This window comes from Gigantopelta aegis, chromosome 4, assembly GCF_016097555.1.
Source record: "Gigantopelta aegis isolate Gae_Host chromosome 4, Gae_host_genome, whole genome shotgun sequence".
In the NCBI taxonomy this organism is placed as follows: domain Eukaryota; kingdom Metazoa; phylum Mollusca; class Gastropoda; order Neomphalida; family Peltospiridae; genus Gigantopelta; species Gigantopelta aegis.
The window spans coordinates 6,120,466-6,144,690 of NC_054702.1; the positions used below are offsets into that span (position 1 = coordinate 6,120,466).

At 39.7% G+C, this 24,225-nt stretch overlaps 2 protein-coding genes across 3 annotated transcripts in view; one reads left to right on the plus strand and one right to left on the minus strand.

Annotated features, from left to right (window-relative positions):
• Positions 1 to 9,901, minus strand: part of LOC121372563 (outer dense fiber protein 3-like) — a 33,004-nt gene extending 23,103 nt beyond the window's left edge. Inside the window, exon 1 of the mRNA XM_041498962.1 lies at positions 9,546 to 9,901. Within this exon, the coding sequence (XP_041354896.1) occupies positions 9,546 to 9,678 (133 nt within the window). The 5' untranslated portion in view covers positions 9,679 to 9,901. The remainder of the gene's footprint in view (positions 1 to 9,545) is intronic.
• LOC121372562 (CD2-associated protein-like) overlaps positions 1 to 24,225 on the plus strand; it is a 55,579-nt gene that overhangs the window by 4,289 nt on the left and 27,065 nt on the right. For both annotated transcript variants that reach the window (XM_041498960.1, XM_041498961.1), the window contains exons 3-4: positions 15,938 to 16,091; positions 24,065 to 24,162. In XM_041498960.1, the coding sequence (XP_041354894.1) occupies positions 15,938 to 16,091; positions 24,065 to 24,162 (252 nt within the window). The remainder of the gene's footprint in view (positions 1 to 15,937; positions 16,092 to 24,064; positions 24,163 to 24,225) is intronic.

The window sequence follows — 24,225 nt, forward strand, 5'->3', positions numbered from 1 at the left end:
TAGATTTTAATCAAGAGGTGCTAATTTGACAGAAAGTGTGAAATTTGGTATATGATGGTTTTAAGGTTGTTGATTCCAACTGTAAATGGAAGCAAATGATATGAGCAATTCTACTAGTTCAAAATTGCAAATGTTTAGGGTTGGTTAACTTAAATATGAATTTATGAATTGCATCAATTTTGACGAATTGATATCTACTTCCAAAAATAAAATCATCTACATAAAATTTGAAGGACGTTTTTAAAATTTATATAGCAATAGTTCTCACACTTCACTATGAGAACAGCATGCCAAATGGACAATCAAATTCCCTGTCCTCAAACCTGTGCTGGGCCCAAAATAATATGACATGCTCTGAAACTATTGGGCAGTTTGTGGGTGTGTGTATTGCACTTCATAGTCCTTCCTAGCCTCCCTGAACATTGATTTTTGTAAATAATTTCAAATATTGTTTGCAAGTTCTGAAGTGGCTTATGCTGCACATTGGGGCTGGGTGAGAGAGGATAGCTGGCTCCTCATATGAATGTGCTGTCATATATACCCAAGATGTCCAATGAACTTGTGAAATGTTCCTGCAAAAATAACTACGGGCATACATGTATACACACATCTGTGCTCACGTAACACGCAGTGTGCATCACTGTGTAGAGAAATTCATACTTTGAGATAGCACAATGACTGTGTGAAGTGAGACGCAAATTGATGTACCTAAAATATTCACATGCCATTTTTGCTTGTTCTGCAATCTGTTGAATACAACTGGATGCCATTTATACATTACACTAATTTACAGTATATATTTTTTCATTAATCTTATCCTTTTGTTGCTAAATTGTACCATCTGAATGAACCACGTATACCGAACTGAAGTGCAATGAGCACCATTAAACTATTTTATTGTATTTTTTCTGGAAACATACATATTCAAAAGTGTATTTTATAAATATTTTAGGAGAGAGAATTTTAAAATTGATGTAATTTACAGGTTTTGTTTAACCTTCACAGGGCTCGAACTTAACGGCGACAATGACGGCAATTGCCGTCGGTGACATATAAACTGCTGTCGGTTGGCACTTTTGTGCCGCCTGATAAAAATTATTGCAGTCGGTAAAGCTTCTCGCCGACGGAAAAATGTATAAACGTGTATGAAGATTATCTGCCAGTATTTAACATGGATGTTATGGTCCTGGTTGGAGTTCATGGGAATTTAGTTGATACCAAGCGATGGAACTTTATTTAGTGATGCGCGTACCATGTGTTGTTGTATAATATACATTATCACTGCATTTTGCCTCCTCGCTTGTTTTTATGTGCCCCTCTTTATTTTTCAGCATCCTGTCGGGGGTTCAAATATTTTCAAAAAAATTACTTGCCACAGGGCAAGTGCCAATCAGATATTCACTTGCCCCATATATTTTTCCACTTGCCCATACTTCTTAAGGTAACCAAATGTGTTACTCCTATTTAATTTAATACAGTGCTTAATAGTATAATAATCTTGAAAGTAATTGGTTTAATTGCACAAATAAAGAATTTTGCCAATAGGTTACAACACTTACATAGGAAGTACTAAATGTATATGTCTGTCCAGTAGTATCAACTCTCTTCTCTATTTGTTGATTTAAACTTTATTATTTAAATAGTGTCCATTTGTTGATTTAAACTTCGTTATTTGTTTGGTAGTGTCCACTTGTTTATCTAAATATAATTATTGTGTTGATGTATGCGTTAGTGACCACTTGTATGGGCGATGGGATTTTGGCCCATGTGTCATTATTGTGTGTATATTATTTAACATTATGCGCCCCAAAACACTTCTCTGGGGTGTTTTTACCCTGTTAATAGCTGAGAAAGGTCTCTTGCAAACAGCTGTGGCTGGGCTCAAAGTAAACATGAGCTCTGTTACTTTTCAAATGTTTATAAATAGTGCAGGCTTGGTAAACAACAGTCTCCCCGGGTGTACATCGATTGCAACCTTGTATTTTTAACTTATTGAGCATAATTTATTTATTAAAAACTATTAATAAAGCAGAATGTTTTTTTTTAAATTCATGTATGCTTAGAGGGCATCGCACTATCATGATTATGACGTGGGGCTAATGAAATATAACTTTACCGTACCCATTCGTTTTACACGAACGTATATTTAAATTTGTAAAGTACTGAAAAAAACATTACGTATGTTGTGCTACAAGGTTTATTATATCAAAACTAAAATGTCTTGCAACTTTTATAAGAATACAGTTCATAATATTTAGGCTCTGTTCATGTGAACTTGGAAATTATAAACTTGCTTTACGCCCCCGTTCATTTACAAAGAGCAGATTCCGGAACCATGTTAACGTCTAATTTAATTTGAATATGACAATTTTAAACTGTATCCCACCTCATTTACCATGTTTGCAAGGATTAAACATTATGATTGCACACACAAGGCATACATACTTTATTTTTATATAAGCTGTAAAGCGTATTGGATGTTATTTCTAAGTTTGAAGATCATCGAACCGATTACTTATATGAATTCAGTCAAACGTTCAGTGGCGGAAATTACCGATCTTAGTCAATAGTAAAAGGGGTATAACTCTAAAGTTGTTATCAAACTTTTCAACACATTGTTTTCCATTTTGGTGTGTCAACACATTGGCAAGAGTTCCGATCGTTCCAGTGTTTAGTGTTAGAGTGAGTTCTCCTTAGAGCTATGGTAATGCTCGCACAATCGGAACTCTTTCCAAAGGTTTTACCAAGATTTGTAAAAAAATTTTTTAAAAGGTTTTAGGTGTTACATTAGTCACTTGTCATCGGGCCTATGCAGTTAACATAATTACTTGCCCGGCATGAAAATTCCACTTGGCACAGGCTTCGGGCGATGGGATTTTTGAACTCTTGCCTGTTATAATTTACAGCACCCAGCTCCGCTATTTCAAAATGCACACTTTTTTTTCACACTGAAAAACAACAATGAGTGTGCACAATGGACATCAAAGGAAACATTCTGCTTTTTGTACGAAAGCGCAACTGACGAAAAACTTCAGTAGCTTCCGGAAGTTATCGTAGCGTAATTTAACACTATTTTTTTAACAACCTATGTTGTGTCCCATACCAATATCCATTTGTATGTTTGATTCACACAATAACAGTTATATTATATTTTAGCAAAGAAAACATTTTATTTTTATCGTTTCGGCAATCTCCGACTGAAAAAACAACTTATTTGGCGCCAAATTTATCACATGATCAGAACAGTCATTCTGTCATTTGTGTCCACTAACTCATGTCTGATATTTTAACCTCAATTGCAGATTTAATTGGTTGTAATTGGTCGCAACTTCGTCTCAGAATCACCAGGTTCCGTTAAATGTTTGCTTATGCTAGTAGTTTATGATTCCAATTATAATAAATTCTTGTTTGTTGACATAAATTGAAGAAATTTGACTACATGTACATACAGAAAAATAACCTTTCAGTCAAGTTTATTTGCTGCAAAAGTCAGTTTAAAAAAATTGCCATCAGCATACTCAGAATTGGCGTCATTGGGCCCTTTCACTGACGACAATTTGTTTTTTTAATTGCCGTGGGTGATAAATTCTTAAGTTCAAGCCTGCCTTCAGCAAACAGTTGTAACTTTGAACTACATGTAGTAGTAGTAGTCCATTGTCTGTATCACTTGGTTCCCTTTAAATTTAGATTCAGCATACCTTAAAACCTTTATATACCAAATTTCACACTTTCTGCCAGATGTGCACATCTTTTTCATCTATCTGCCCTATTAATATACCATGTTTTTTTAGGAACTCTCTAATAAGAAGGGAATGTTCCTGACTTATGTCAACTATATGCTCACACAATATACATCATGTACAGCTATTTTGTTCATGGCAAAGACCGCTAACATTGTGCATCTACGGTATCATTTGCAACAAACTGGAGCCGTAAAAGACGGACGTCGCTCCGGTCGGCCACGTGTGACAATGCAAAGAGAGGATCGGTATTTAGTGACGTCATCACGCCGCCGTAGATTCCAAGGTGCTCCCAAATTGGCGGCCAACTTACGACTGGCTACTGGCACAATGGTTCACCCTCAAACCGTTCGTAATCGACTCCATGACGCTGGTTTAAGAGCTCGTCGCCCTGTAGTAGGGGTTCCATTAACACGACGTCATGTCGCAGAACGCTTGAGGTGGGCCAGGATTCATCAGCAGTGGCGTCTTAGACAGTGGAACGAAGTTTTGTTCACAGATGAATTCCGATTCTGTCTAGAGTTTGCGGATGGTAGACTAAGAGCATGGCGTCGGCGAGGCGAACGTTACGACCCTGCAAACATCATCGAGCTTGACAGATACAGCAGAGGCAGCATCATGGTCTGGGCGGGAATTCGTTCCAACGGCAAAACTGACCTGGTTACTGTTAATGGAACATTAACTGCACAACGATATTGTGACGAAATCATTACCCCTGTTGTCTTGCCATTTATGCAACGCAACCCTACATTCACATTTCAGCAAGACAATGCCCGCCCTCATTCCGCCCGCATAACTAACGAACTTTGCAGAGAAATCACATTCAAGTCTTAGACTGGCCAGCCAGATCCCCTGACCTTTCCCCCATTGAACACATGTGGGACATCTTGGGTTGACGATTACGAGAACATCACCCACAACTGAACACTTTTCGTGACCTTGAACTGGCGTTACGTCAAGAATGGAAGCAAATTGCTGCAGTAGAAGTTCGTAGGCTTACGTCCAGCATGAGACGTCGTTGTACAGCCGTTATTCGCCAAAATGGTCGGCATACAAGATATTGACATTAGTGACAAAATCACATTTTTGTACCCTCCTGTTTAACAATGAAGTATCCGTTAATAAACATCTGTTCATAAATGTAAATTTACTTCCAGGTTTTTCAAATAATCCATTTTACTTAATTAACTTAATTTGACTGGTTTTAGACAAATACTATAAAGTTTGAAGACGATTTAGTGGGAACTGCAATACTTTTTTGGTTGAGTATATATATATATATATATATATATATATATATATATATATATATACATATCGTCGCGTGAGAGCTAAAAGGTCGTAAGTGGCAGATACGACCTAAAACGTCTTAGTCTTATTCAACTTACCGTACTAGCACAACAACAATGCTATACGACCCTGAGTTATAACCTCCACTGCAGAATTATCTCCCCTTGCTGGATGTATAACCTACACCCGCTCGTAGACCGTATATCCTCGTTTTTGATTCTGCAGTCCTCCATTGCAGTCATGTTCGAGTTCTGTAGTAAATGTTTTTGTCAAATTGTTAAATTGTTTATTAATTTGTACTTTTGTTTTACTCTGTCATACGAGGTCTTTTGGGTAATTTATACAGGGGGTTAATGTCTGACACGGCTTCCTCGTGCTCCAACCGGTTGGTTGTGTGTGCCGAGGGGGGTTGTCTTAAACGACTGCCCCAGTTTGATCAGCATTTGTTATGTCGGGCATATCGTTCTTGTTGTTTTGAACGCCAGTGTCATATCTGTGTAAATTGGTCCCCCTCCACGTGGGGGCAGGCTAAGAAGCTGTCAAAAGACGCCGAGCGTAAGAGGATGATTAGACGTGAACGGGACGGGCGGAGCACAGTGGCAGCCTCCAGGGTCGTGCTCCATACCGATTTGCCGTCGGTTGGCAAGTCGGTGTCCAGTTCAAAGAGCGCCTCCTCGTCTGTTCGCCATCTTCATGGTGATTCCAGTAAACCCGAAGCGCCGCTTGGCGCAGAGGGGGCACTGTTGCTCCCTGCTTCGGCTCCGTTCCTCCTGGGGATTTGCTTTTGCCTCCGTCGGTGGAGGCGCCGCCTGTTACGGTTGTAACGAGGGCGTCAGTCGGAGGGAGTGCAGTCGTGGCAGGAACGACTGTGTCTCTCAGTTCCGACTCCCATCATGCTGATGGGGGCAGGGTTATCGGTCCTTCTATGGAGGGGTCGATTGGCTCTAGGATGAAGTCTGCTTCGCGGCGCTGTTTGTCTCACCAGATTTCTGGTGCAGGGTTGGTCGTGGCGTCCGAGGGCGCCGTTTCGGCCAACGCGTCTTTCGGCGCTACTTCGGTGATCGAGCCACTTGGCAAAATCGCGATGTCTCACAACGTTGTCTCGGTCACGGAGCCGGGTGGCATTGTTTCAGGTGCGACGCCAGTGGGCGTCCCTTCTGTTGTTGGGGCGCCTGTACAGCGTCATCAACTTTTAGATCGTTTGCATGTGGCTACGTCAACTGGGTTGGCTAATCCACACGTGATACGTTGGGTTCAGAATTCACCGCAGGATTCGTATGTGTACGAATTTCCTGACGGTCCGGTTCAACCGACACCACCAGTCCGTTGTCTGCTTTGGCAGGGATCAGGGAAACTGCAGCTTTCTTGGGTGCGCCTGTGTCTACACCGATGGTCAATCCGGACCTGTTAGAAAGGGGTAGAGGTTCCAGGCGTTGTCCCTTGACTGCGTGGGCGGAACCTTTCGTTCAGGGTCCGATGGTTTCGGGTCGCTCTCAGGGCGGACTCGGGGGGACTATGTTTCTCTTTTTGAGAATTTCATGGCCTGGCTAGGGGAATCGCCTCCACCAGTCCCTCGACCGCTGGGGTTTCCAGCGAGACCGGGGTTGGAACCAGTTTGCAGATTCGGCCGGTCCGCATTGTCCTGCCCATGCAGGTTCGTTTCCGTTACGGTCAGCACATGGTGCGTCATTTGAAAAAAAATTCTTCTTCGGAAGAGGATTTTCCCTCCGAATCAGTGTGTGGTTCGGGGGAAGGGTCGGCACCAGGTTTGGTGCTTGATGAGATTCCCAATTTGGCCGATGGTACGCCAGACGGCGATTATGATTACCAGACGGTTCTTGGTTTTGTACGGGAACAGGTCCGACTGGTGTGCGCGGATGCAATTCCGTCGGAGGAGGCTGTTCAGTCTTACAAGGGTGTTTCGTTTGGAAACCGGCCTTTAGCGACGGACGCTCCGCGGCAGGATTTCGGCTTGCCGTTAGCGCACAAGGTGCATGAATCTCTTGCGGAGATTGATGCTTTGATTGTGGGTAGCGATCGTATTTTGGGGGCGGTGGTGGAAGAGTTTCCGGCAGCATTAGCTACCGGGAAACTGTTGTCTGCAGCGAAGGTTTTGTCCACGTCTTCGTATAAGACATTGGGAGCTTCCTTCCTTTCACATCCAGCGGTCGTTTCCGCTAGGGTGAAGGCTGACTGCCACCCATCTCCTAATGTCAGTGTGCCACTCACGGATTTAGAGACTTTGGAGAGGTTATCTAAACTTCTTTTTCAAGTCAATAACCATTTAGGTACGTTCCTATTTGGGTTAGATAAAGCAGTCACAGGTCTTCCGGCGATGGCTAAGGGTTGTTTGTTGGCAGCTTCTAAAGCCTCTCATCACGTCGCTCAGCTTGCTGGGCGTGTTTTTGCCAACAGTCTACTTCTGCGTCGGGATCACTACCTGGCGGGACTGAGAGCGACGGGTGTGGTTAAAACCTACATTCGTAGTTGCTCAGTAAGGGAAACCTTACTTTTTGGGACCAATTTGGACCAAGAAGCGGCGAAATTTGTCCCTGCTGCTCAGTCCCGAACTGCTCATAAGCGCCAGGCGGCGTCTACTTTTAAGTCTCCACCTGTTAAGAAATCGACTTTTCTTGACAGGTATCAAATCCCTGTGGTGTCTGATTTGGGCGTGCAGTCGGGTAATGCCCGTGGTTCATCGAAACAGGGATGTTTTCGTGGGAAGCCGGCACGTTTTCGTGGTTCCGCTTGGGGCAAGGCGCCCAGGGGTGGGAAGCAGCCGGGATGAGGGTGCGTGGACAATCGACATCTGCTTACAGAGGTTCCGTTAGCAGATCTTCCTGTGGGGGGCAGATTGCGCCATTTTGTTCAAAGTTGGTGCAAACTGCCAGATCTGGACCCATGGGTTTTGTCGGTTGTCCGCAATGGATACAGAATTCTGTTTTCATCACCCCCTCCACTGACGTCCTCCCCCCGGTTACCTGCAGTACCGTCTGTCGACAAACGAGTACTGGTGGAGAAGATGGTTCTCCAGTTTCTTGACAAGAAAGCCATCCAGGAGGTAGATTTGGGCACTCCGGGATTTTATTCCCATCTGTTCTTCGCCCAGAAGAAGAATGGCGAATGGCGACCAATTCTAAACCTGAAGCCGCTGAATTCTTACGTCGTTATTCCATCTATGAAGATGGAGACGGTTCAGTCTGTTCGCGCTTTACTTCAGGTGGGGGAATGGGCGGCGTCCATTGATTTGAAGGACGCTTACCTGCATGTTCCAATCCATCGGGATTTTTGGAAGTACTTGCGGTTCCTCTACAACGGCAGAGCTTACGAGTTTCAAGTTCTGCTGTTCGGATTGTCCACAAGCCCTCACGTCTTTACTCGGGTAGTAAAGGCAGTGGTGGGACGTGTACATTTGTTGGGTATACCGATGCACAATTACCTGGACGATTGGTTAATTCCGGCGGCGTCACAGACGGCATGTCTCGTGGGCGTGGAGTTCGTGATCGACATGATTCTCCGATTGGGGTTTATTCCCAATTGGGTCAAGTCGGAATTAGTGCCAACACAGGTTTTCACTTATCTCGGGGTGGTTTTCAACCTTGTGGAGGTGTCCGTTCTTCCGACGGATTCGCGACTTCACAATTTCACGACGTTGACGCAACGTCTTCTGGTGGAGCAAAGTGCATCGGTGCGCACGCTCCATGTGTTGATAGGCCATCTCGAATCGCTGGCGGCGCTGAATGTGCGGTTCAGACGGTTCAAGAGACCGCTTCAATGGCATATGTCCCGGGGGTGGGATGGTCTCAGCTGGGATTTGGTGATACCATTGGGGCCTTGGTTTATTCTTCCGATCCAAGAGTGTCTAGTGGACAAGTGTATGTCCCAGGCCGTTCCTTTACACCCACTTTCTCCAGAGTTGGTCCTGTTTTATACCTCGTATGATGTGGGTTGCTTTTTCACTGTATCATTACTTGAGACGAACACTACTGGTTGAATGGGTAAGTCCTCCTTGTTTTCTTACCTCCTCCCTTTAATGTTAAATGCTCGTGCTTTAACGGTGTTATATCACGTCTGTTATAGCATTGTTGTTGTGCTAGTACAGTAAGTTGAATAAGACTATTATAATTTTTTTCTTCTAATTTTCATTATTATTCATACTTACCTAGTACTAGCACAACAACCGTTACCTCCCACCCACCCCGGGGAGGTCTTTTTTTATTCAGTCATTCCGGACTTTGAATCAATAACGAGGATATACGGTCTACCCACGCGCGGGTGTAGGTTATACATCCAGCAAGGGAAGATAATTCTGCAGTGGAGGTTATAACTCAGGGTCGTATAGCATTGTTGTTGTGCTAGTACTAGGTAAATATGAATAATAATGAAAATTAGAAGAATTTTTTTCTAATTTTTGCATATTCGGAATCGCCATCCCCGATTACATATTGTCACAAAAAATCGTAGCTGTGCGGCCAAAAAGTTTAAAGTCCAACTAAGCCCAAAAAAGGAGGTTACCTGTACTAGGTAAAGGTTGGCTAAGGTGAGCTGATGAGTGGAGTCGCAGCAAATTGAGGGATGAAGCGCTTTCATTTCTGGTGTCATCGCCGAAGAGAGCTTTGATGATCCGATGAATGGTGTGGCTATCCATTTCGCTGATCAGGATCGCTTGGCAGTAGACATCTCCTCGGCATTGGGTGATGACTAGCCCCCACTTGCAGGTTGGGGACTTGATGGAATGCAACTCGAAGTCGTTTCCACTAGAGAGGTGCTGTAATTCCTAGTCCACTACTCCACCCAGCAGCGTTGCCTTGTCTTTGGTGTTGCCCTGAATAAACTTGTAAAGTTTCCAACATGTAATTTATATCTGTAGATACAATTTTAATTCATAATAATGTTGTATGTGGCTTATACGACCAAAGTGCAAGCATAATCACACTGATTTTGGATGTACATGTATTTAATTATATGTTATGGTGATCAAGTTCTGCCTTCCGGCTGCCTTTGAAGATCTACAGGATTGCCCTAATATAGGCATTATGGATTAACAATATTGCACATACAAACGTCATTGTATGTTATCCAGGACAAAGTCCAGTAAAAAAAGACAGTGTAATCAGATGTAAGGTTAAAAGGCAAATAAAGTGAATGTGGCCTCAACATAAACGATGAACTTTGCAACAATATTTGCAACAGAATATCCCTGTCCTGAGTCAGACCCCCGATCCTATCGGAGGCCGGACTCTGGATAGGCGTGATTGAAACCCTAGTGGTATATGGACTATGGGCACGTTAAACCAGTTACTAAGCTAAGCTAAGCAACATAATGTTGAACGAGAACATGAACATGACACGACCGGCCTCAGTGGCGTCGTGGCAGGCCATCGGTCTACAGGCTGGTAGGTACTGGGTTCGGATCCCAGTCGAGGCATGGGATTTTTAATCCAGATACCGACTCCAAACCCTGAGTGAGTGCTCCACAAGGCTCAATGGGTAGGTGTAAACCACTTGCACCGACCAGTGATCCATAACTGGTTCAACAAAGGCCATGGTTTGTGCTATCCTGCCTGTGGGAAGCGCAAATAAAAGATCCCTTGCTGCCAATCGGAAGAGTAGCCCATGTAGTGGCGACAGCGGGTTTCCTCTCAAAATCTGTGTGGTCCTAAACCATATGTCTGACGCCATATAACCTTAAATAAAATGTGTTGAGTGCGTCGTTAAATAAAACACTTCTTTCTTTCTTTTATGAACATGACACAACACACACACACACACCAAAACATTAGCACAACAGAAGCTGAACATGACATAGCACACACAGCATAAGCCGAACATGACATAGCACACACAATAGGACATGAACATAACATAGCTCACACAACAGGACCTGAACATGATATATAGCGTACCTCAAACAGAACTTGGCACATCAATGACAACAAGACCTGAACATAACGTGGCAAAAAGCTGAACATGAGAAAATAATCACCATAGAAAATGAACATGACATAGCACTTGCCACAGTTTATTTGTTTGTTTTGTTTGACAACACCACTAGAACACATTTATTAATTAATCATTGGCTATTAGATGTCTAACATTTGGTAATTATGACTCATAGTCATCAGAGGAAACCCGCTACAGTTTTCCTAATGCAGCAAGGTATCTTTTATATGCACTTCCCCAAAGACAGAACAGTACATACCACAGCCTTTATCCAGTCAATTGCGACAGAACCTGAACATGACACAGCACTCACAACAGAACCTGAACATAATAGAGAACTCACAACAAAACCTGAACATGACGTGGCACATACAACAGAAACTGAATGTGACATAGTACACACAACAGAACCTGAAGAAGAACATAACAAAACACACATACAACATACATGATCATGACATAGTACACACAAGAGAACTTGAACATGACATATCACTCACAACAGACGCAGAAAATAATTTAGCACACAACAGGAACCAGAGGATTGATCACTGAACACTCAACAAAACACGGAGAGAACACTGCATATAACATAGTCTGGAAATATCACTGAACACAACAGAACCTGGAAAGATCACTGGACGCACAACAGAACCTGGAGAGATCACCGAACACACGATAGAACCTGGAGAGATCATTGAACACACAACAGAACCTGGAGAGATCACTGAACACACATCATAACCTGGAGAGATCACTGAACACACAACAGAACCTGAAGAGATCACTAAACACACATCATAACCTGGAGAGATCACTGAACTCACAATAGAACCAAGAGAGTACACCCAACACACAACAGAACCTGGAAAGATCACTGGACACACAACAGAACCTGGATAGATCACTGGACACACAATAGAACCTGGAGAGATCACTGGACACACAACAGAATCTGGAGAGATCACTGAACACACGTTATAACCTGGAGAGATCACTGGACACACAACAGAACCCGGAGAGATCACCAAATACACAACAAAACCAGGAGTGTGCATTGAACACACAACAGAACCCGGGGAGTACACCCAACGCACAGCAGAAACTGTAGGGTTTACTGTCCACTCAATATAACCTGGAGAGAATCCTGCATACTCAACAGGTGGACATGGTATAGTGTTCACTACTTCTGGATTTAATATTCAGTACACACCCTCATTGGAAATGTAAACCCTATATCCTTTGAATGAGCTTCACTTGAACCCGGTGTATCCCAAACCAATAAGCTGCTGAACATAGTTTCTTCATTAAGGGATACCAGTTTCAGTTTGCTTAACTATTCTGGTTTTTCGGTTGCACTAGCTAATAAACCAGGTATTCTTGAAACTAGTGAAGTACACCCTGAGGCAGCAGAACCAGGGACCATCTGCAAAAGGACTCCTATGGCGCAAAGAACACGGAAAGAACACTGCACACAACATGACATCAGCTTTTCTGATGACTCATCAGGAACAAATACTTGCCTAGAAAAAGAGGTTTTGTATGGAGAAGTCGTCTGATTCTGATGCACCATCATTAACCAATGAACATGGAGCACTACCTCCACAGTGTTTCTGCCAGATAGAAATATTTTGGTATGGCTCTATGGAATTAAATGCAACCACAGTCAACAGAGATATGGGAGGGGTCCTCCCTCAGAAAGAAAATGGGTTAAGTTTAGGGTAGGATTAAGAAAATATTACAGTAATGATAAGAGTAATTAATTTTGTCAAAACGTTAACTTAAAAACAATTCTGCAAAAATATTTGCGTATAGTACCATACCCATTTTACCCTCTGTCTGAAACCCTGCACCAGATAAGGTCACACAAAATCAGGGATGGGTCAAAGAAAACAAGGATTTCACGAGTCGGAGTAGGTTTTTTCACATTATTATTTTGTTCAGTTGGTGATTTTATTTATCGTATTATTATTAACAAAAGTAAAAAAACTATTTTTTCATGTAATATTTTGTTTAAGCGGTTATTTCATTAATATGTACTTCTACTTGTATTCCTTTTTGAATGTTTGCTTCTAAATATTTTCTATTTACTAGCTTTCTCCTTTTTAAAAAATAAATATGTGATTTGCAAAACTGAAATGTTTTAGAAGTGATGGTTCTTTCGGAATAAATATTTAAATTTACTTGATATACTGTTGGTCGTAAATGACGCATTTAATTTAATCATGAATAATTGTCATAACTACAACTATTTAAGCAAATAAAAAAGAAAGAAATGTTTTATTTGATGACGCACTCAACACATTTTATTTACGGTTATATGGCGTCAGACATATGATTAAGGACCACACAGATTTTGAGAGGAAACCCGCTGTCGCCACTACATGGACTACTCTTTCCGATTAGCAGCAAGGGATCTTTTATTTGCGCTTCCCACAGGCAGGATAGCACAAACCATGGCCTTTGTTGAACCAGTTATGGATCACTGGTCGGTGCAAGTGGTTTACACCTACCCATTGAGCCTTGCGGAGCACTCACTCAGGGTTTGGTATCTGGATTAAAAATCCCATGTCTCGACTGGGATCTGAACCCAGTACCTACCAGCCTGTAGACTGATGGCCTAACCACGATGCCACTGAGGCCGGTATTTAAGCAAATAATTAAAACACCTAATATGCTATAAATACCGCAAATATACAAAGAAATCGTAAATATGTTCAGATTTCATTGTCATTAAAACAAATTTGAAATCTTAAAGTTCTACTGATCAAGAAATTCAGTTTTCCTTCATTATCTTGACTTTTTAAAAAAGAATTTTGATGCACTTACGTCCTTTCGGCTCTCACACGATGATATAGATATATATATATTTTATTTTTTTTATTATTATTTTTTTTTGTTAGTTGTTCGTTCCATTTTTTTTTACAGTTGGTGTTTTTTAGGTGTCTTACCAGCTGTAAGTTCAACCAGCAAACATTTCGCAAACTATTTGATTGGTTCCTAATGTGGCCATTTGGTTTACCATGAACCGCACAAACCAGCTGGCGGACGTTTTCCTGCTCGGTCTGGCTGAACGCAGCCCATTACTTTTCGAAGATTGCTTATTCGTAAACAGCACATAGAATACTTTTGCCGATATATTTTGTGCATTGGTTCAATGTTTGTATGGATATTTCTGAAGCATATTTCTACAACCGACAAAAACATGTAATGATTAAAAAGAGCAGGTAATTCAAGATTAGGAAGATAATATCAGTGATATAAATGTTTGGTGTATTAGTAAATTTGGGAACACTTAATTACTGTCTATTGTTATTATGTAAAAATTTTAAAAATATGTTCCTTTCGGTTCTCTTAGTTTGGAATTTGGTTCATAGAAATGGGCCAACCACCACTTGGCTCCAGGCCAGACTAGTCTCGATAAACCACTATGTTTCGAACATGCACGGATTCAAATTAGCCCAAGTACTCTGACTGTAAGAGAGCTAGACGGACATAAATACGCTCTCATTACAGTCAGAGACCAAACTATGTACATTTTTTGGCAATCGCCGACCACCAAAAAGTAATCAAAGATTTCCGCTCTAATACCACAACAATCCTATGTTTGACATTAAATATATTTACATAGACCATTTTTGAGTTCCTTGATTAAAACAAATTGAGATATTAATCACTAATACACACACTACAGAAAGAAACCTGCCAGCACCCACATTCAGCTAAGCTTCGGCAAACTCCAGACAGCAGAATTCTAAGTTCGCCGACTTATATCGTGACGTTGCGTCATATGATTGCCCACTCAGCCATTCTGTCTTCCAGGGACCGTCTCATACAATAATACCACAAGTGCCTGACAATCACCAAAAAAAGTTTGTTTTGTGTAACGACACCACTAGAGCATATTGATTCATTAATGGATGTCAAATATTTGGTAATTTTATCATTGTGTTTGAGAAGAAACCCGCTACATTCTAACATTAGTAGCAAGTGATCTTTATGTGCACCATCCCACAGACAGGCTAGCACATACCATGGCCTTTGATATGCCAGAGTGGTACACATGCCAGATGGTTCATGATCCCTTTTTAAATATTAGCACAGAACAAAACTTCTCAAAACCAGACTTTTTACTTGGTCTGTGGGTGTCTGGTTAAAAAAACAAAACAAAAAAACAAAAACAACCCACAACAACAACAACAACAACAAAAAACAACCCCAAAACCCCTCCAAACTCTCAAACATCCCAACAAAATACAACAAAGAAGTAAACAAAAAACACAACACTGGCCTACTTAAGTTTTAAAATATGTGGAAAAATAATTTGTTGGGTGATAAAAATGTTTTGGGAACAAGATAACTTACTTCCTTGCTGCATCACACATTAAAGTGTAGACTATCCTCATGGTTTGCGTATGCGTATGACAAATGAAATCACAGTTATTGAGTCAGTCGGTGTGAAAGTGACAGTTCATATAAGGTTATAAATCAGGTTACACTTCCTCAATGTGTGAATGGTGTTATGTTCACCTCTCAATTCACAGATCACTGTGTTATATTGAAAACTCTAAAACAGGAAGTAAACTAATATCTCACACAGTTTATCATCAGCTGTCGGTCTCCAAATAAGTGAATTTGAATTTAGCAAAGGTATTTTTTTATAGATTGACTAGAAAGATAATTTCTTATGAAGAAAGCCAGCTTTAGCCATTTTATAGCTTTAAGATTATATGACTAGAGATTTTAAAGAGTAGTTATGTTAGGTAAGTACATGTATGTAAACAGAAAAATGATAGCAGTTTTACATGAATGCTGAAGGAAAATTATTTCTAAATGTTATTTTTTATTCAGTGCAAAATGTTTTGTACCAAAATGTGAAAATAGTAGTGACTCATATGTAACAGAAATTAAACAACAGTAATGGTGTGTATTTCATACAACTTTACATGTTTGTGTATTTGCAGATACTGAAATCTGAAGACAAATCAAAGCCAGAGCCCGAGAGTGGTGTGGGTGTTAAGAAAAGTGCAGCACAGAGGAAATCGGTCCGGGAACTGGCAAATAAATTCAAGGATGCCAATGTTCATCTAGGTGCCATGCCGCCGCCAAAAACAAAAGGTACTTCAGCACTCAGTTTTTTTTTTATGGCTACTTTTCCTTTTCACATTGTCCGAACTTACGATGAGTCAGCCTGTCCTGAGAAGAGCTATTTTTAAATAGCCACTATCTTAAACCACCACAGAAATTTTTGATTACATGTAAAACAGAGTTAAAATAACTGGAATTGACTAGAACTGTAAAGTACTCATTGTTTCAAAGTAGTTTTTCATTATTATAAAACAAATTGTACATTTTAAAATTAATGATCTGAATTTACAAAGTCTGTTTTTGCTTAACACAGGTAACTACATGTATTTACAATGCTTAAACACATGCCAGTGAAAAATAGGCTTCATAAATTCGGCCAGTTAATGTGGGTGCATATTTTGGGCAATAAAGGCAGATCAGAAGAGAAAAAAAAGATTGTGTATTTTTTCTAAACGTGTATTGCTTTTGCATTAAAGGAGAGAACAATTAAGACATTTGGCCTGGTATGCATATTCAACAATATATAATGCACATTATTGCTTAATATCAACACATATAATTGTATAGTTAATTAATAAAACGGTTAAATGTGACAGCTATTATATATAACGGGCACAGCCATTTTGTACCATCTCAGTGAGTACGCCCTCTGGCGAGCTGGTGGTTACGTAATACTTAACGCGTAACATCAGGAATGAGCCTTAGAACTAGAGAAATAATCTACCTGGTTTTTGCGGGATGATATATAGTCATACATTGCAATGTTCTGTAATAATACACATCCCAGTAAGCCAGCAATAAGTATATCCAGCACTATATATATTATTTTTCAATACAAAATAAAATACCATTGTCAAAGTGGCTACACAACAAGTCGAAACAATTAACAATGTTTTGCCCATGCATTAACCTACGTACTGAAATGATACACAGAGTGTTTTCTTAGTTAATTGGTCTATGCTGTTAGTTGCTTCTACCTGTGATTCCCGATTGGCAGGTGTGTATTTGATTGGTAACCAGACAAGCCAATTAATTGACGCTGTCTAGACACAAAAATACATACCGGTATTGTGGAATATTACCTGTCACCCCTACAGTTTTAATGGACATGGTTTATTACTGTAAATAGTTCTGTAAAACTACTGATTAAGTAGACTTTTCCATCTAAAACCACAGAACTGACCAATTACGTAGTCCCAAAGAAAAGAAAATTATCACTTGGGTATCGTGGGTTGTCGTTTTTGCTCCAATGTAGCATATCAATAGGCCTAATAGTGTACATTTTTCCTTTGGATTATTTAACAGCGAAAAATACTATAACCCCATTTTGTTCCGTTAATGCAACTTGAAATATATTTAGTTAAATAGTTTATTATAATATTACGTCATTTATGCTGTTTTACAATCAGGATGATCAAAGAGAAGCGCCTTGTCGAAAATTACTGCTTTTGTTTACACTGTACATACAGGAGATGGTCAGGAGCTGACGTCACTTCGCCCCAAGCTATCCTACCGGACGTCACAAATACGAAACAAAATGGCTGCCCCCAGTTAGCAGGAATAATCATGTTTTTTATTAACTCTAAAATTACGCGTTTTTCATTTTTAAAGTGTCAGTATGTGTTGGTGGTCCGGGTATGCATCTTTCCAACACATAAGGCTCTTGTTTGAGTTGACCCTACCTTTAAGGCAAGTGATAGGAAGAGAGTGTGTGATAACGTCGACATAAATGCTGATTTCATTTTTTTAAATTCCCAAACCCCACAAAAACAAGGAGAAGAGTGATTAATTGCTCCCAGAACTTAAACTTTAAGTGAATATATGTGAGTAAAAATTATAAACTTGTACCCACTCAACGTGGTTTTTGTCAAAAATGAATCCAGTAGTCTAAAGGTTAAATTATAAGGAGCAATTTAGGATATTAATCATTGGAATTTTATCCTTTTATAGTCCTGTTTTTTAAACATAATACGAGGAGGTAAAAATTACTGTTTGAACTAGTCTGAGTGGAGTGATGGGGAACCAGTGATGGCTTCCTTGAAACAGCGATCTGTGCATATAGTCATCATTGTCTTCATGTGGCATACACACGTGTATTGACAATGTAAGAAGACAGTTTTATTGAAAACATCTTTCCGTCAGAATCATGCCCAATCCAAAGCCCACTACCAGCTCTCTCCCAAAGTGAGTTTTAGTTGCTCATCGAAGAGATGTAATGCCATTACACCTGTTCCTGTAACTAATCACTAACGAACCATTATCTTCTCTCCTGGACAGACAGCCCTAATATACAGGTGTAGCCAGGACATTGTGTTTAAAAGTTAATAGGATTAAAAGAATCATTCATATGTCCCTATGTGGGATAGGGCTATTCCACCCGAGGGTACATAATTTGATGTCAGGGACGAGGCTTGCCATATGAATGATTTTTTTTCTCCTATCCACTGAAATTTTTTTTTAAAAAAATTGTACAAATAGTCCAAAAAGTTGTATTTTTCATTATTCAGAAATCACTTAATTTTTTTTGTCACATATTGGATTGGTTAGCATGTAGCTGATGGCAAATTTCTGACGATTGTTAATTGTGCGATAGTTATTCAAGGATTGGGAATTCTTGTGCGCCGTGGCGTAGACTTGAAGATTATCTGGCACATTTCCGTCGGTCATTGTTTGTACTAGTGTTTTTTTGTACACTTATGTTTGTTAATTTCTTGTTTTCAGGTAAGTTGGCTTTTTGATGATGATGATGATGATGATAACTTGTTTAACGTGCCGATATACCACTAGGGTTTCGAAGACGCCCATCCCGAGTCCGACCTCCGATAAGATCAGTGACCTGACTCGGGATGGAGGGGGGGTGGGGGGTAGAGTTGAAAATGGGCAGAATTTTGAAAATAGCAATTAGTAAAAAAGTTAATAGAATAAATAAAATAAAAAACCAAAAAAAATGTACAAGCCAAAAATAAAAAGAATTGACTGCTCGGCCGAATAATATTTATATAATTTGGAGCATTTTAGAAGGAAGGTCGAAAATTATATAAGAAAAAGAAGAGAGAATCGGACTATTTAATAATAATAAAAAAAAAAAGAGAGTAATTTCGACATAATCTTTTGAACGCAGATCTAAAAGTTTAAAGTCCGATCGATATGTCCACGCGAGTGGCCTCGTTAAGGCCGTTTGGGTGCACAGCTTATAGGGACGAGATGGGTTGCATCCCGTCAAGAAAACCCTTAGATTGACAGTCGATAGACGTTGAAGGTGTAGTGCTGTGCTGAAATACAGATCTTGAGAAGCCGGATCCATTGGGATGGAGGGGGGGTGGGGGGGTAGAGTTGAAAATGGGCAGAATTTTGAAAATAGCAATTAGTAAAAAAAGTTAATACAATAAATTAAAAAAAACAAAAAAACAACAACTTACAAGCCAAAAATAAAAAGAATTGACTGCTCGGCCGAATAATATTTATATAATTTGGAGCATTTTAGAAGGAAGGTCGAAAATTATATAAGAAAAAGAAGAGAGGATCGGACTATTTAATAATAATTTAAAAAAAAAGAGAGTAATTTCGACATAATCTTTTGAACGCAGATCTAAAAGTTTAAAGTCCAATCGATATGTCCACGTGAGTGGCTTCGTTAAGGCCGTTTGGGTGCACAGCTTATAGGGACGAGATGGGTTGCATCCCGTCAAGAAAACCCCTAGATTGACAGTCGATAGACGTTGAAGTTGTAGTGCTGTGCTGAAATACAGATCTTGAGAAGCAGGATCCATCTGAACGAGAGAGAGTATTAGACTAGGGTATAGTTCAGTCGTCATGGGTTGGTATAGTGGTGCGGACGGGCCCGACTCCGGAGGATACGAGATGGTATCACTATAAAGCAAATAAATCTAGAAAAAGAGTAGTAGGGGCCGACCCCGCTTCCTATTTCTTCTTAGAGTGGGGCGGTCAATCTTCCAGTGCTGCTAGGACAGGCTCAGACATGTAGAGACTAAACGCGAACAACCGTGGCGTTCTGCAGAATGGCCGTCATACGAGTCACGAAAAAACAAGTCAACATAGTCAGACGGAGAAATGACGTGGAGGCGAGGAATCTCGCTAAAAAAGAATCCAACCTGGTGGTGCAGACTGTCGAAATGAGAAGTGTTCCAGCGTTCTATCAGTTCCAATGGCCGCATACATCCCAGTAGAAAACTTCATTTCGCTGACAAAAACAACAAAATGAAGGATCCCCAAGTCGAGCACATGAAAGCACGTGCAGTGTGCACCAGCGAAACAAACACGTCTTACCACGTGGAGCTCCAGACTTTTTGAGCCATTGTTTTCATTATTGTGTTAAAGTTACAGTGTCTGGTTACCATATAATAATATCATGCACAAATATTAAATACAAGTTCAAATGCACTTTTTAAAAATTTGTGTGTGTTCGCTATGAATGGAGAACGTCAAAAGTATATGCTCAATTCGTCGCCTGTGTGGCCATTGCTCGGCAAACCACAAAAGACAGCCTGTTGTCAATTTCAGTTAACACGTGCATTTGCAGATTTGAAATTGTAGTGTTCGTCTCAAGAAATGAAATAAGAATTCTTGCGCTGTACAAAAAACGTTCGGTTGAGAATACGTACTATTCTTTCGTTAAACCGGTTTTGATCTTGACAACGTACTATCAACAATCGTACCTTCCTATTTAAGAATTAATATTTTATAAAGTGTTAGTAGAACTTTCAAAGTTTAGTTTGTATAAGACATTGATCATGTATATATTTTTAATAAAATATACTAAAGTAGAAAATGACCGTTTTCACTTTTTAATTTTACTTGTGGTAAAATCGACAAATTCAAATAAATATTATTTCGTTTGGAAAGGGTAAAGTTAGTTTGTTTTGTTTAACGACATCAGTGTTAGAGCATATTGATTTAATAATCATCTGCTTTTGGGTGTCAAATGTTTGGTAATTTTGACATATAATCTAAGTGAGGAAACGGGCGCATGTGCTGGGGGGGGGGGGTGTATTGGGGTTCGAAACCCTTCCCTGATAAAAAAAAAAATTAAACATATTTTCTGGGGGAACATGGCCCAATATAAACTTCGCTCAACGCAGTCTATAACCCCCAACTCCGCTGAAATCCCTTCGAAACCTGCTACATTTTAAACTTTTTTTCTTTTTTTTTTAACCAAGGGATCATTTATAAATATATTTTGGAGGTATGAGACAACCCCTCAATCAAGACAGTTAAATTTGTTCAAAATCACATGAGAAGCTTGGCGCCTGCGCAAATCGCGTAACTTCCCAGTTCTACTGGCATCCCGCTAATTGAAGAAAAACAAGCTGGCCATTGGGTTTGCAGTTGACCTAGATAATGTAGATAAACGAGCATTGCGAAACTATAGCGATGTGGTGGGCCGTTTATGTACCAAACAAAACTGGATCATCTATTCTAAATGCTTAAATAACAGACCTGTCAACCTTTAGTCAGAGAAAGCAGGAGGTGTGTGTTGAAAAAGCAGGAGATTTTGTAAATAACACAATTTAACCCAAAATCGCAAGATTTAAAAAATATATATATTACAATAAGTTATATGAACACTACATAATGTCATATATACTTGTTAACCTTAGATCTTGGCATTTAAAAATAATATATATATTATTAATTTTTTTGAAAGTTTAGTATTATTATCATTTAATACCTTTTTTTTTTTTAAATCACTCTTTTATCCAAAAAATTTAAGAACACGAACAAGAAATAAAAAAATTAATTAGTATATTTACGGTATTACACTTACAGCCTTACAGGTTACGTTACATCATCATTTGTGGTTAGTGTAGCCAAGTACCTAGACAAATTTATATAAATCTTATAAATTAATATTCAGTTTTTACTATAATGAAGAACAGTGGCATGGTACTTATTTAAAATCATTATAATGAATCAATAAATATTGTATTTCCATTAATCATAAGTAAAACCTCATTACGACATCGTGTCAAATTTACCGGAATTATACCCATTTCCGTGAGTAACTTTATGTCAGACACCATTTATTAATTGTACAAAAATAATCTCTTGAAGTGTACCCTTGTTACCAACATTTTATTGGGCAAACATACAAAATTAACTGACACAAGTATGTTTATATAGCTGATTGGTCTTTTCATTGTCTTGCTGTGACGTGATTTTAACATGCATCGTGTGTATTGTCGCTGTCAATTCTGGGCCAGAGTCTGGCACTTCAGATTCATCATAGTTGCATTATGTAATCTAGTGGGAAGACATTTTACAATTCAGAGCCGTTATTAAAACTAAATTGGATAGTTTTATATATGGCAACACTGAATGGCAATACACAGCCTGTTGAATTATCGGCAACATGCTTCGTAGCCATTACGATGACAACAAACATTATAATAACATGTCATTTTATAAACTCCATGTGCTTTTTTAACAATATAAATATCCCACAAGTCCTACTTCGGCAAAGGTTAAACAGTCGGGACAATTCGGCCTGTTACATTCTCGGAAACCGAAAGTAGTCGACATTTTCCGAATGAGAATGAGTTACTTCCCTTATGTTGTTTTGGCAAAACAGGATCGATTTTTTTTTTATGCTTACAAAAATGTCAATAAGCAGGAGAAATTGTCTCCTGCGCAGGTGGTGGGAGATTTGATCAAATACCGGGACACTCCCGCGGAATCCGAGAGGATTGACAGGTCTGAAATAATAAAAATATTCCAGACACTGCAGCTTTAAGTTTATTTACTCCTACCGGAGCCCTCAAAAACCATCGATCTCGGATGTGGGGATTTTTGTCACTGGTGACTACCCCAATGTAAAATAGGTCATCAGCTCCACAATAATTACATGTATCAGGCCTTTTTCAGTATGCAGACATGGGGCAACAATCTGGATTTGACGGATTGGCATACATCCGTGGGGGACATGGTCGTGTGTCACAGATATTTGAACCTGTTCTGGTCTTAGTAAAGTGTTAGTAATCCAGTTTCAGTTCTTCATCAGTTTTAAGAACAACAACCCCCCACTTCATTGTGTGATAATCTTGTTCGGTTGAACCTCACATTCCAAAGTACAAAGTGTTATTAAACCACATTGTGTTAAGCACACTTGTCGGGTTATGTTTTCCTAGTTGTTTATTTTCATACAGTTTGTTTGTCATCGGAAGGGCGTCTGATCGATTCGGTTTGTTCCCTTTACCTTGCTCACGAAGTTCATTTTGTTTTGATTTTAAACATTCGTATGTATGTGCAAATTCAAATTTGTTATTAGTGAGTAGCCATATCTGAAACGACGTAATTGCCTTTCAATTTGTTATTAGTGAGTAGCCATATCTGAAACGACGTAATTGCCTTTCAATTTGTTATTAGTGAGTAGCCATATCTGAAACGACGTAATTGCCTTTCAATAGATCCAATCATTCCCCATAGGGTTGATGGTTCACGTTCTCCACCGTCTTTTGTGCTGACATTAGTAATGAACTCGGCCAAAAGTGGATCAAACTCTGATGTGGGTATGCCATTAATGGCCCTATGTTCGTTTTTGTTGCTAAATACGATTTCAAAAGTTCTAAATGTCCTAATGTCTTAGCCCATGTATTATCATTTTCATTTTCATTGACAAATTCCTTGGAATTGATGCTTTTAAATCTTGCTGACATTTTTTCCACCGGAACACTGATGTTAACAAAATATGGCAGACGTAGTTCTGGTAAACAAGATCACGTGGTCGTGCAAGACAGATTTATTCCGCATTGGTTGACATCATGGAAAGGGTCTTACTTGCATGGCTAGGAATGGGAGAAAGATTTATTCTGCATGGGCTGACGTCATGGAATGGGTCTGTCTTGCATGGCTAGGGATGGGAGAAATAAAAGTTCCAAATAAATTGACATGAAGTAAAGGTCTCTGTGAACTTTCAGGAGTAAATTTTGTGATTGTTCACATGGCATGTTTAATATTGTAAATAAATGTGTATTTTTTATTTACAGAAGTGAAGAAGAAGTGCAAGGTTGTCTTTGACTATACTCCTGAGAACGAAGATGAGCTACTGTTACACACAGGAGAGGTCATAGACTTTATCAGAGAGGTAAACATAGTCACTTCCAGGTCATAGACTTTATCAGAGAGGTAAACAGTCACTTCCAGGTCA